General features: G+C 28.1%; 1 protein-coding gene across 4 annotated transcripts in view; it reads left to right on the top strand.

Annotated features, from left to right (window-relative positions):
* Positions 1 to 1,187: 1,187 nt before the first annotated feature.
* Positions 1,188 to 15,644, top strand: part of LOC111675245 (vascular endothelial growth factor C) — a 22,625-nt gene continuing 8,168 nt past the window's right edge. For 2 of the 4 annotated variants that reach the window (XR_006940198.1, XM_046946075.1), the window contains exons 1-2: positions 1,188 to 1,277; positions 12,876 to 13,240. Coding sequence is in view for 3 of the 4 variants with exons in the window: in XM_046946075.1 (XP_046802031.1) it covers positions 12,986 to 13,240 (255 nt within the window). In the remaining variant the exon portion in view is untranslated. The remainder of the gene's footprint in view (positions 1,278 to 12,875; positions 13,241 to 15,644) is intronic. The other 2 variants (XM_046946076.1, XM_046946074.1) reach the window with 2 other exon arrangements.

Genomic DNA, 15,644 nt, shown 5'->3' with positions numbered 1-15,644 from the left:
TCTAAAAAAATTAAATTAAAGATCAAAATGACTTGCAGCTTGTAAAGCGTAAAATGCGTTAACGCCTCAAAGCGTGTTGTGTACTTCCTCTTTAACGCACATATTTGCTCCAAAAAAATCTTTAAAATTACATCAAAGCGAATACGTATTTATTTTAGAAGTTATTTGCTTTGAGTTACTTCAATTCGCCGGATATCAGTCATTTACTTTAAAGGATTTTAGGTTTTTGTCTGTACTAGAGCTAGTATGTCCGTCAACCTTTAAGAAAAAAATAAACTTTGACAACACTAATACATTACTGGCATTTAACAACACTTTTAATAAATATTTCAAATTCAAAACAAATGCAACTGCTAACTTCTATAAATAAATGTTTATTTTTGTATAAAATCCCGCAATCCCTTGCAGTAGAACGACACTGTAACTCAATCAAAATAATAATAAAAAAACAAATCTATGATCAACACCAAAACTTTTGCAACCGCACTGACTTCAATAACAATTAAAACAAATAAATACAAACAGAACCGGACCGAAGACCACACAACTAGCGATGAACTAGCAATCAAATTATCTATTTGTTCTGTCTGTTCCCTACTTTTTTGTTCTTCCATAAACTAAATATGTATGTAATACCAAATAGAACCTATAAAGAGAGTAATAAAAACAATAACAACAGCAACAATGAATAAGGAAATCGAAAGTATGTAATTAACACAATTCACCAAAACACCAACACCACCAACATCATACAACAAAATATTTAAACAATTTTAACAATTAAAGAAAATGTTTATATGCACGAGGATTTTAAAAAAGATTACAAAAAAAACTTGTTAATTAAAATTGAATCTGTATAGAAATAAATAGAATAACAATTATTTATTGAATTAATTTAAGTCATTTTTTTTCTAACAGGTGAGTAAATGGAGTGTAATGAGCAATTAAGTGCTTAAAGAAGAGAGTAAAAATTGATTAGTATTTTAACGGTTTTTAACGTTTATTTTTAAATCAATGAACAGAAAAGAGTTGTTTTTGTGGTGCTCTGTTTATGCTAGAGAAAAATAGGAGATCTTGTGTGAGTTGAGGAAAAATAAACAACAACAGTAAGGGAGAGCGAGAGATTAAACGAGTGTATGTTTAAAAACTAGCTCCACTTGTCTTAACTTTAAACAGTTGTGAATAAAACTTGTAACCGTAAAGTGTTAAAAAAAATAAAACGAATATAACGAGCGCGTAAAAAATTAAAAATAAATAATTATCATTACAATTTTAAGGTGATTAAACATAAAAAATTATAAATTATAATAAAACAAAAACAAATCAATTGAAGTTTATATGTATATAAATATTGAAAAAAAATTAATTAAGAAAAATATAAAAAAATCACAAATAAATTGTTGTTATTAAAAATATCTATTTTTTTAATAAAATATTATGTGTGCTGGTGTAGTGTGTTTGAAAATGTATATTTTAACTGCTGTAATCAACAACAAAACAAAATCTACTTGTTGAGAATTTTGATGAATTAACGACCTTTAAATTGTCATATTTTAATTATTATTAGAGTACGTGTAGATAAGTGTCGAAATAATGCGATTTTAGTAATGCTTGCCGTGCACTAACAATATTTAAAAGATTTTTTGTTTTTCGATTGTGTTTACTTTTGTTAAACTGGTATTTTTTAAATTAATTATAATAAATAAAATTCTGTTTTTTTTTTGTTTAAAGCGTGCTGTTAAAAGTCCAGCCATTTCGAGTTATGTGTATTGACTTAATATAAAATCAGGTATAACGATAGTTATAAATTGAACAATATATTTTTAGAGTTTAAAAATTTGCATTCTGTTTGTTAAAATATTTGTGATATTTGGTCTGAAATTTTATTGAAAGAAAAACTCAGGAAAAACTTTACTTATCCGGTAAGCAGGCAAGTAATATTGAAGCAATGTGGAAGTACTTACTTTTAAGGTGAATAAAATACTTCGAACCACAAACGTTGTATAGATGCTTTTGATAATTGGACTGATTCTCTACATAATTGGCTACAAATCCCATTAAAAAAATAAATAATGTTTTTTATAAGGACCACTCATTACCAGGTAATGTTTTGAATAATTACAATATCTGGATTACACAATACCAAAATTTGAATATTTGCAGAATTGTGAAGCGATTTTCATAAAAACTCTTCTTAATACGATTTCTGTCCATATAAAAAATATATTTGTTTAATTTTCTCTCGATACCCCCCAAAAAATATTGATCGTAACCCATAACAGTATATGTAGATTTAGGCATGTGCGTCTGTCTGTTGTAGACATTATAGAGCCTAAACGAGAGAGGCTAGACATGTACAATTTTAAATAAATATTCTTCTGTGATAAGCACTGTTTATTTCAAATGGGCAATATCGGTTGGCGTCTTCACATAGCCTCCAAGTGGCCATACGAACTACACCTTAAGTTATAAATATGTTATATAACAAGCAATTCTGAAAATTACTATAACGTTTAGTAGTGACTAAAAAATACAAGTAGAATGACAAAATTCTTCATAAATAAAATCTCTCACATAGATTTTATGAAGATCAGTTCAAAATTGACCCACCCTGCTTACCGCATGATGTACACTTTTATAAAATGAGCTTATCGAGTTTTGCTGATTAACTATTTATGTATTATTGATCCATAATAGATCTACCGGCTAAATTTCCCCCCAAAATCGATAATTTTTCATAAAAAATATAAACATGAGAAAAAAGAAAAATATGAGTAAAAAAACCAAATGCCCCTCCCCCTACCGTTGGTGCTGGTCCTAACCCCTATATAAAGTCCTCTTCAGAAAATTACTAAAACACTCATAACTCGCTTAAAAATACTTGTACAACTTCGAAATCCAACATAAACAAAAATCTTCCCACTTAATTTCATAAGGATCGCTAGTGTAGCAATGAAATATAATATGATCAAGATTTATATCAAGCAAAATCTCTCAACCAAATCGTATCAGTTTAACTTTTAACTGCCCAGACCATGACCCTTAATTAGTCGCACGTTAAAATCAGCATAAAATCCATTGTGCTAACAGACGGATGGACATAGCTCGATCGTCTTAGTATTCTACAAACACTTTAAATATATTTACCTTAAAGGGTCTACGATCAATATTAGGTATCAAACAATACTGTCAAGAATTTGTTTACAACCGATTTTTATGAATCTTAGCTTGATCGCCCCAGTATCCTACAAGCACTTTGAATATATTTAAGTTAAAGGGTCTACGAACAGTATTAGGTTTCAAACAATACTGTATTGCACAGCCTAAGGACTTGTTTACAACCGATTTTTATGAACCATAGCTCGATCGTCTCAGTATCCTACAAGCACTTTGAATATATTTACGTTGAAAGGTCTACGAGCAATATTAGGTCTCAAACAATACTGTATATAAAAACCTTGTGAAACAAGTTTTTAACCCATGCTATAGTTTTTTTAATTGCACAATTTAAGGACTTATTTACAACCGATTTTTATGAATCATTATATATATAAATTTCACTATAATTTAATTTACGTATTTAATATTATACAACATTTATTGACCTAATAATTGCATTATTTCTCTACCGTTTTGTTGTTCAAAAACAAAAACCATTAAAATCACCTGTTTTAATAATTTAACAATACTGTTATTATATTTATATATATTTTTATAAAATGAGACTATTGACGTCTAAAACTAGTTTATTTTTTTGTATTCCAAACAAAACAACTGAAACACTTGAACGCGTTTTGAGAACAAAACTTTAAAATCAAACGAATAATATAAATTTACTTTATAACAACAAATAACACACAGCTGTGTATACGTACCTGTAGAGAAAATGCTGACAATAACAACAAAAAACAAAAATTTAAATAAAATTTACAATAAATACATATTAATTTAATAGAAAAACAAAAAGAAATACATAGAATTAAAACTAGTTATAAAAAATGTAAAAAACCACCGGATGTTTTATCAATAATTCTTTACAATTTTCATCGCCACGCCGTATGATCATCATCATGATCATTGTCCATATTACAAATAACGTATAACGCCGAGGAACATTTTTATCTAAGTAAATTTACGTGTTTTGTTATTAAAAAGTTGATGACACTTTACGCATATAAATTACATTATTATTAACTCAAACCGCCATAAATTTAACTAAAACTTACACTTAACCATAAAGAAGCCTTTTTATGGAAAATATGGGAAAATTCTTCACCTTTAATTTAAACATTTAACATAATGCATTTAAGTTGTCGTTTTTTAAATTAATTCTAAACTAGCCAAACCACCATCATGTGATAATTGCTTACATGTTGAAAAAAGTGTATGTTTAATTTTACGCTTTACTGTAACGCATTTGTTAAATCCCATAAATCTTTTTAAAGATCCATTTTTAAGGCTTGGTTACGTTTTTTTTTTGTTAAAGTGTTGCTTTTAAGTGTAAGAGGATTTGTTTTGTATTTCTTGTCATAAGTTACTTCATTTAATTTTTAAGATTCCTTTATAGGTTTGAAATTCTTTTGAATTTACGTTTTCAGCTTCAAATTGCTGCGCTTTAATTTTAGTGTGAATTTTAAATTATTTCTCTTATGTCTCGATTTTTGTTTTCCAAAAGTAATTAGTGGTTAAATTAAAAATAAATTATTTATGTTTGGTAATTTACACAAAAAAATAGCACCTGTGGAATTTACAATGTACGACAGTGTAACAATAAATTTGTCATGCAAAGTAAAGGGCACTTCACACGATGACACTTTACGTACGTAAAGTCTAATGAAAATGTATAATGAAATTCCATCCGTATGACAAAAAAAAGAATAAAAGTCGTTTTATTTATAATTATAAAAAAGTAAGATGTTTCACTTTTTTTATATGTGTTTACATAAAAATACATCCCTGATCTAATGCGACCTGCTTGTTATTGAATCATTTCAAAAAATGAAGTGAGCCATACTACTGTCAAATTGTCCATCTGGTATTCTCTCTCAATGTGTGATGGTTTCATTACATATTGCGTTTAGACGATCCCATCCGTACTCTTCTGCACAAAATTTTGACAGATCATATTACTTGTGTGATCGTGTAAAGCCGACTTTAAATGAAAATATACTATTTCAACTATTTTTAACAGATGCCCAAAACGCGTGTTGTGTAATTCCACCTTTATAATGAGAATCAGCAATATGATTTATCAAAAAATTTGTCTTATTAAAACCATTTATTTTGAAGTATAAGTCCGACTGAAAGATTATGCGAAATGCCTCTTTTATATAATGTTTCAAGTTTTCAAAACAAATCAAAGAATCAATCAACATTATCGTTTCTCATTTTGCAAAATTTTATCGACAGAAAAATATTTTTCAATTGCACTTGTTGCACAAAAACTTTTGACATCTGTTTTATTCAGAACTTATCTTGTCAAGAACTACGCAATAATAAATATACAGTTAGATAACAAATATTTACTATTAATTGCAAGTTTTAGAATCGTTTAGTTTTAAAACAAACTTTATTTCAATTCAAAGTCAAGAAACTGTAATCGTTGGGAAATCCGAATTAAAATGAAATCGTATATTTTTGATCTTGAACTATTCACAAAGATTTCAATTATAAATCGGAGCAAAATAGTGAAACGTGATGAATGATTTTCTTTATGTTAAAAAATAATGTGATGTCTAATATATATAGAGCAGTCAATAGTACTTTTCTTGTTATTTTTACAATTTTAAGATTTCAATTTTCCATCCCTGGTCTACAGACAACACTAGTGTTCTATAGTTAAAACGAAAAGTCGACTTTTTGCATTTTATGAAAAGTCGACTTTTCGACTTTTTGCATTTAGTTAAAAGTCGATTTTTCGACTTTTTTCATTTAATTAAAAGTCGATTTTTCGACTTTTTTGAGATTTTTCGACATCTTTCTATATTCGACCTTTTCCGACTTTTCCACTTTTTTCGACTATTTTCGAATTTTTCCGATTTTTTTCGTCTTCTTTCGACTTTTTCCGACTTATTTCGACTTTATCCTACTTTTCGACTATTTCCGACTTTTCGACTTTTTTCGACTTTTATTTACAAAGTCGACTTTTCGACTTTTTTCATAGACGATAGTCGAGTTATCGACTTTTTTGGAACAAAATAGTCGACTTCGACTTTTTTCGACAAAAAGTCGATTGTTCGATTATTCGAAAGTCGATTTATAGAACCCTAGACAACACCATTCTTTAAAGTAGCCTTACTTACTGAAATTACTATATCAACTTATCAGAGACAAGCAAAATTTTAAACATTGATCTGCTGTGCTAGTCATATCACCTTGTATTCAGTACACCCTGTACAGGACGTTAGCTACTATATACTACATGTATGTGTGTAAATAAGATTTAAGGGGAATGTTTATCTTTAAATCTGGATACAAGTTTAGTTCTGACATATTTTAAACAAAACTAAGAAAAAATTCTATTTAAATTTATTGCAACCATTAGTTATTACTCCAGACATTTAAAAACCAATTAATAAACAAATTTAACGATTAATTTAATATAAGAAATAAATTAATAAAAGAAAAAACACAAGAAAATATTCCACTTTAATGTAAAAAGACACTGATTTATATTAATCTATGTATTAATATTTTTCATCACCCTCTTTTCTTGTTTTTGCCACAATTTTTTTTGCAGCAAATGGCGCCAACGTCATGTAGTCATATATATAATTAATCTATACAAATTCAAAACAATGTTCCAATAATTCAAATCTATAATCTTGAAATGTCAGGTTTAATCATTGCACTTATTTTATGCATAATATTGAAGCTGGTGCCATCACAAACACCACTTCCCTTCCTGGAAGCCGTAAAACTTTTCTGGTATATACATAGTTGGATAGATGATTATTTGTACTATTTATATTTTTATAGCCGATAATTAGTTTTCTTTTATATTTCAGTGTCTCATCATCAATTTTTGTCTCATAAGTAGCTGATTGATTACATAAAATAACTGTAGTATAAACCAGGGATGGGAAATTGAAATCTTAAAATTTTAAAAATAACAAGAAGAGTACTTTTTTAGCTTTTAAAGTACTAATATAATTTTTTAGAAAGACAATAGACAACACCATAGATTAGACTATAGACTAGACTATAGACTAGACTATAGACTAGACTATAGACTAGACTATAGACTAGACTATAGACTAGACTATAGACTAGACTATAGACTAGACTATAGAATAGACTATAGACTAGACTATAGAATAGACTATAGACTAGACTATAGACTAGAATATAGACTAGACTATAGACTAGACTATAGACTAGACTATAGACTAGACTAGACTATATACTAGACTAGACTATAGACTAGACTATAGACTAGACTATAGAATAGACTATAGACTAGACTAGACTATAGACTAGACTAGACTATAGACTAGACTCGACTATAGACTAGACTATAGACTAGACTATAGACTAGACTATAGACTAGACTATAGACTAGACTATAGACTAGATTATAAACTAGACTATAGACTAGACTATAGACTAGACTATAGACTAGACTATTGACTGGGACTATACTATATACATATATAAAAGGTACTATAAAAGTACCAAATTTTCCATGACTGGCATAAACCTTACCCTGTTTTAGACTTGCCCCTTTAGTTTGTCTACTTTTTTCTTTCTGTTATTTTTTTCACATTTAAATTTATGAATGAATTTGTTGTTAGTGTTATCAGTGGAAAATAAAAAGAAAAACAACTCAAAATAAAACCCCATAAATTCTATATGTAAAATATTGTATATATTTAAAGAAAATATATATAAAAAACTAAACAAATGTAGCTATAAACCGCGCACTGACCTATAATAACAAATATCAATGCAAATGAAAAATAAACATATTTTGTAATAATAATAAAAATAATAAAAAAAAAATACAAAAAAAAGATAATGAAAGTTATAAATAATTTATTAAGAGTCAGAAGACATAAAAAGGGTTAAAATGGTAGAATAAAAATGCATGCAAAATATATATGTATATGTTACAGCAAGGTGTAAAAGAAATAGACATGATAATGAGTTATTTATTTTGTAGCATAGAATTGATAATAAAGCACTTATATAATTTAGTAATAGGAGAATGTTTTAACACCCTGTATTTGGGAACACTTATCGTTTTGTTTAATCAATTCCGATGAGTAATTAGTATATACAAAATGATGACCTTCTTTAGTCGAAATTAGGTTACTAAACAGTTAGATTTTGTTTTAAGTGTCAAAAAGCCAGCTGAATTCAGATGCTTAAGATTAATTTGTGTTACTTATACTATGTCTTTGTAGATCGATGTTGATTAGGAGTGATAATGTTAATCCGACCGTCCACAGAAGTTGGACAGTCTAGTCTGTTTTGTAGTGGCAAAGAAAGATTTTCATTGCACAATCATTTCTTTTTATATCGCAAAAGTAGAGGAGAGTCTGCTCTGAAGTGGAGAAGATTCATTTGCATTATCTTATTCATGGTATGGAAGATTTATTCGTTTCCTATATTGTCAAAAGGTCGTTGCTTAAAAATCTTTCTCCTTTGAGCTTGGAAATTATTGTGTCGCATATATTGTGCCATTCCTTTTGGCTTCAAAAGTTTCAATTCGTTTTTAATATGAGCAGATATCGAGGAGCAGATATATTACACCGCTGCGACACGATATTCAGTCTCTTGTAGAAGAATATGATCTTGGGAGATTGCAAGGGCCCTGAATAGATACATAAACCTTTTTTTATCATATCGGTGCTATTCGTCCAATCTACTTCACAAATTAATAAAAATGTTACTATTTTAAATTAAGAAAACTTTACATTGTATTTAAATGAAAAAAGAAAATAAGCATTTTACTTTAAGATGAAAATATTCTTAAAGAGTACATAAAGATAGAGAACCATCCCGTATTATAAATGTTATTTATAATTGAAGTTGATTTGAATAAAGATCGATTTATTTAATAAACATTTATATTCAGTCAGTCGCGCTTTTTTTGCAGACCTATGTATAAGAAGTCTTTATAAATCCATAAAGAAATTCTTACAATAAACATTTATATTTCTTTCATTTCTTACGCACAGCACATGCAAATTCAAACCTTAAGAAAATAAACTAAATGAAAATGTTTCTTTTTTTACCAAACTGATAGTGAATGTTGCAAAATAATTGTACATTTATTACTGTTTCAAGTCACAACAAAAAACAAAATATGTAAATTAAGGTGGCTCCTTTCGCAGGGACAAATACTGCAAATTTTCTCTCCAGCTCAACAAATATTGACGACAGAACAAACATTCTCATTTACGTTGCGAACATCAGCAACTTTTATTTTGGGGCCACCCTAATGTATATGTAATAATAATAATGAAGTTGTTGTAAAACGATAATGTCAACAAATCAACATGAGAGTACACATTGTTTACAAACAATGGGGTAAACTGCATATTCTCATTTACTCAATTTTTTTTGCAGTTACTTTTCAATTACATCTTTTACTCATTCATTACACACATGGCTAAAGCTATTTTTACAACAACAAAAACAAACGATTTTGCCAGCAAAAACAAATAAATAAATGTAAAAATATTACACAAATAAAACAAAATATTTTTTATTTTATTACTAGAAGAAGAAAAGAATTTAATAAAAATCATTTTTAACATTAACCTTATATGGTATAAGGAACTTTCTTTTATTAACTTTTAGTTTTTGTTGTAGAATTTTAATTGTTTACTGGATGAATTAGAATTATAAAAAAATATATTCAATATGTCAATATTACTTACTTTATCCGTAAAGTGAGTGTGTGTAAAAGGGTAAATACGAGGGCAGACTCGAATTTCTTTAAAAGTTATGAATTGTAGTCTAGTCTATGGTTCTAGTCTATAGTTTAGCATATAGTATAGTTTATACACTAGTCTAGTTTATACACTAGTCTATAGTCTAGTCTACATTCTAGTCTATAGTCTAGTCTATAGTATAGTCTATAGTATAGTCTATAGTATAGTCTATAGTCTAGTCTATAGTCAAGTCTATGGTCTAGTCTATAGTCTAGTCTATAGTCTAGTCTATAGCCTAGTCTATAGTCTAGTCTATAGTCTAGTCTATAGCCTAGTCTATAGTCTAGTCTATAGTCTAGTCTATAGTCTAGTCTATAGTCTAGTCTATAGTCTAGTCTATAGTCTAGTCTATAGTCTAGTTTATAGTCTAGTCTATAGTCTAGTCTATAGTCTAGTATATAGTATAGTCTATAGTTTAGTCTATAGTCTAGTATATAGTCTGGTCTATAGTCTAGTCTATAGTCTAGTCCATAGCCTAGTCTATAGTCTAGTCTATACTCTAGTCTAGCCAAACTTCGATGTTCTTTTTGAATTTCTCCTTTACTGTATTTGCCTTCAATGGTTCCACTGCCTAGATTTTAAAGATGTGTCCTATAATTGATCGGTTATATTTTTTTATTACTCACTTACTAAAAGCTTCAAACTGTACTAGAAGTTAATCAAAATAGTGCTACAAAAATCTAACAATCATTTCACTCAACTCTCGTATATGCAATCCTACGACAAATACAACATTGTACGCACATGCCATTATTATGAATTACATTGAAATTGCCGACATAGATTATTAATTAAACTGTAAACTATGTATGATTGTTTTATATTTTACTTTGACTTATCTTCTCATAAAAACTATGAAGTAAATGATTACAAAAAAGAAAACAAGCAATATTTACAATGAAGTTGAACGTTTTTTTCGTTCTTTCACAATCGATGACAAACTCAAAAGATAACAAGAAATAAAAGGTGTCACAAACTTTACAACAATTTTTGTGTAGTTTTGTCAATAACTTATGAAAATTCTAGAGATCTTAAACTATTTGACAGCCGAGCGTCAGTAACAGCAAAGTCGTCAAGGCCATTTAACAAATGTTCTTTTCTGTATTAATCATTTGTAGCACCCTTTATGTACATACTTATAGTTTGAACTAAAAACAATAACAATAATTAGTATCAATGTTAAGTAAACAGGTGTATATGTATTCACATTAAAATAATATCAATAAATTTCTTTAATAAATAACAGATTTATTTAAAGAAATGCGTCAGACAATATAGTTTTTTGTTTTGTTTTTGATGTAATTCACCTACTTATGGTAGTTACATTGATATTTCATAGATAATGATTGATGTCAAAATAAAATACATATGATTTCTAAAAATAAATGTGTTTCTGAGCGATTTTATTACGATTTTTAAAAACACATATTGAAAGAAAGGTTCATTAACCGAATTTTGTTTTGATTGTTGAATATCGATTGAACAGATTATGAATATGAAAACATATTTTTATAAAATATCAATGCCAGCAAAAGATGAAAAAATGTAATTTGTAAGTTGGTTTTATTCCTGTCAGATTAAGATCATTACTGATGTTTACATTGATTATATTTTAAAAATTCGTGAAAAATACTATTGAGCTTTAAGAATATTGGGGTTTTCTTTAAAAGATTATCAACTTTGAGGTCGTCTAAATTATTTTACTTTCGGATCTTCTTATAGTTAGTTGAGATATACGTAATTTGCCCACAATATATCTTCTTAATATCTGACTCATTCTCTACTAGGGATTTATTCAAAAGATTATCAACTTTGACGCTGTCTACTAAAAGATTTAACTTTCGGACCTTCTTGCAGGTATTTGAGAAATACGTAACTTGCTTACAATATCTTCTCACTAAAATTATTCTTCAATACCTCCAGTAGTTTGTGTTTTAAGTTCTCGAAAAGAGCATTTTCTTGAAGAATACATCTTCTCCTTTTAAGCGAAGTTTTCAACCATTAATTTAGTAGATCTACACGTTCCGTAAGTGGCTTTTTGCTTTTCCTTCCGCTTAAATCTAATTTGTCGTTTATATACTTACCTCCCAATTCATAAGTTCATAATAAAGTTATTGATGGTTTATTGTGGGAATTACGTATTGGAAATGAATGAATAAACCTCAAATAAGCGATTAATATCTAATGATTACGTGGGTAATTCTTTAAAGCATTGAAAATCGATCAACATCTTCTGCTAAGAAGATCGTTGTAAGGTGGATAACACCTTAATATATCCTTAATATAACTAGTGAAGGACATTTTTTATTATCTGCTGAAAAGTCTCATAGCTTTTAATTGTTTTAACATAATCCGACTAAGTCATCGTTTATATATCGTTTAATGCCTTATAAAATATTCGTAAATATTTATTTTGAAATGCATATCTTAAATTTTTCATGGGGTTATGAGGTCAGAAAAAAGTTAACGGTTTATTAACATCGTAAACAAAATTGTTAAAATAAACAAATACACATTTATTTATGAATAACAATAAATATAATTTTTAATTCGTAAATAACAAAAAAATAAGAATTTATTTATTACAAAAATTCCAGATTCTGAATATATATTTGAATAACACATCTTTGGGTTGGTTGATATAACCCAACACCACCTGTTAACTATTATATTATTCAGATATTTACACTTATGAGATTTTCTAACTACGGAAATTTATGTTTATCGATAAACATAGATAACATTTTAACAACAACACCAGCATTACATATGTACATACATACATATATAAAATTACAATTTTAATCTCCCGCTCTAGATGTCAAGTTTTCATAAATAACAACAATTTATTTAACCCGCCTAAAAAAAACATGCACTTTTATTATGTAAATGTTGTTAAAGATTTCAAAACTAATGTATTCAAATTCTTTTTAGAATTTTTTTAGTTACATCTCGTAAAGGAAAATTAAAACAAATAATATAAAAAAGAACTGTGATAAATATAAAATTATAAAACAACAAAAAAAATTTCAAAAACAAAACTAATGTCTCAAATCAAGACAACAAGTCGTTACAGCAGTCGTCGGAGTAGTGGAATAACCATGTCTACGAACTGCCAACATCTTAAAATGTTTTACGTATTAGTACTTTTCACATGCAGTCTTCTGCTTTGTGTTCATGTTGCCGCTGGAGAAAATGATGCACGTTTTGTATACAATAAATCAAAAACGGATGCAGCAACCAGTGCAGAAACTACAGATACAAATGTTAAACTACTTGAAGAAAACGAAACAGATCCGGTGAGTATGAAAAGGTGAATTGATAAAAGTTGTAAGCAAAAAAAAGCAAAAGTAGAAAATTTGCTAGAGATTTTAAAAGTCACTACCTAAATTTTAGGGCACACTACTTAATGCACTCAGATTTTGTCATGATCACTTTTAAAACAATTCAGTGATGTGACTATTTCGGCAGGTTTAGGTTTGTGGTTTTTTAATGTAGATCCCCAAACTTTAATTGAGGACCAAAAGATCTTTGGTCCAATTGTTCTAGTTCAGTTCTAGTTAAATTCTAGTTAGGTTGTAGTTCAGTCCTAGTTCAGTTCTAGTTAAGTTCCAGTTCAGATCTAGTTCAGTTCTAGTTCAGTTCTAGTTCAGTTCTAGTTCAGTTCTAGTTCAGTTCTAGTTCAGTTCTAGTTCAGTTCTAGTTCAGTTCTAGTTCAGTTCTAGTTCAGTTCTAGTTCAGTTCTAGTTCAGTTCTAGTTCAGTTCTAGTTCAGTTCTAGTTCAGTTCTAGTTCAGTTCTAGTTCAGTTCTAGTTCAGTTCTAGTTCAGTTCCAGTTCAGTTCTCGTTCAGTTCTATTTCAGCTCTAGTTCAGTCCTAGTTCAGTTTTAGTTCAGTTCTAGTTCAGTTCTAGTTCAGTTCTAGTTCAGTTATAGTTCAGTTCTAGTTCAGTTCTAGTTCAGTTCTAGTTCAGTTCTAGTTCAGTTCTAGTTCAGTTCTAGTTCAGTTCTAGTTAGGTTTTAGTTCAGTTCTAGTTTAGTTCTAATTCACTTCTAAATCACTTCTAGTTCGGTTTTATTTTAGCTCTAATGCTGCTGAACTCAGTTATAGTTCATTTGTATTCTAAAACCGAGCACATTAATGGGTTAACAATCCAAGAAATATTAAATTCATTGCAAATGCTAAAAACTCCATGTTGTCTGACAATCGCAAGTATTGGACACGCTGTGGTCTCAACACATTATCCTAACCGTTAAAAACTCGATGTGTGTAATTTATCTAAACCATAAACACACTTTAGCAACTGCATCTGAAGGCCAATATGTCGTAAATATTTCAATATCTTACAAAGTTTTTTCTTTTGCCTTGGCGCAGGGTATATAAATATTTATATACTGATGCTTACAAGTATTACGACCATTGGAAACAGCAGGCATTAAAGAAATGCTTATGGTAAATTATGAACTTTTAAATTATAAAAAAACAAAAAGTTAAAAAAACAAAAACAAACACCCGCGCATTTTCCAGAGTTTATCTGTATTTATATTTGTTTTATAGACTTTTAAATGTTTATTTTAGATTCTTAAAATCGTTTTGAAGTTAAAAGTTGTTTCCTTGGCAATAATTTTTTAATTAAATTTTTTGCATATTTGTAATCTTTGAAAATTTTTTTACCGTTTTAGGTAAATATTGAAAATATTTTTATTAATTAATTAAAGATAAACTTATTTGTATACCGTTAATGGAAATGAGTAAATAATGATCTGCGATTTTAATAATTTAATAATGCAATTAAATATAAAATGTAAATTATGAAATGTATTTTAGATTAGAGATTTCGTAAAAGAGAATTAGAAATTCCTTTCTTAAAATAAACAATTTCATGGGATTTTATATTTTTTAAACTTTCACTTGATTTCACAGTTGCATGTAGGTGAATTTTGCAATAAATTACATTAATTAGTTCTATAGTAAAACAAACAATCAAGAATATATATAATCAAAATGTAATATAATTTTATGAATTTTCTTTAACGTCAATTATTTTAATTGTAAATTTCACATTTTTTATAGTCAACCAATTATGTAGTATAATAATTATCAACTTTATCCTAGAACTATGTATATAGTTCTATATTTACTCCCCTTTTTAATGCTATTTAACAAATATCTTAATAGGCTAGTTAAAACCGCTTTCTTTGAATGAATCACCATTCTAAAACGTAATTTTAAATAACAATAAAAAATCCACTAATAAGAAAGTAAAAAAAAAATCTACCAACAATTTGTAGAACGTGATAATATGACAATTAACTTTAGAAAAAAATCAAAAGTAAATAAAAATCATGTCTTCCCTATGTACGATTAATATAAATGCTAAATAATTGACAGACAGTGCAGAAGCACCTGTTGTGCGGAATTTATAATTAAGGCGACAGGCGTTTTAAACTTTACTTCTAACTGAAATTATGTCATTCATTACTGCTTCATTATAATTTAGTTCTAGTTTAGTTCTAGTTAAGTTCTAGTTCAGTTCTTGTTCAGTTCTAGTTCAGTTCTAGTTCAGTTCTAGTTCAGTTCTACTTCAGTTCAAGTACAGTTCTAGTTCAGTTCTAGTTTAGTTCTAGTTCAGTTCTAGTTTAGTTCTAGTTTAGTTCTAGTTCAGTTCTAGTTCAGTTCTAGTTCAGTTCTAGTTCAGTTCTAG

Source organism: Lucilia cuprina, chromosome 3 (assembly GCF_022045245.1).
Source record: "Lucilia cuprina isolate Lc7/37 chromosome 3, ASM2204524v1, whole genome shotgun sequence".
Lineage (NCBI taxonomy): Eukaryota > Metazoa > Arthropoda > Insecta > Diptera > Calliphoridae > Lucilia > Lucilia cuprina.
This window is presented reverse-complemented; position numbering and strand designations above follow the sequence as displayed.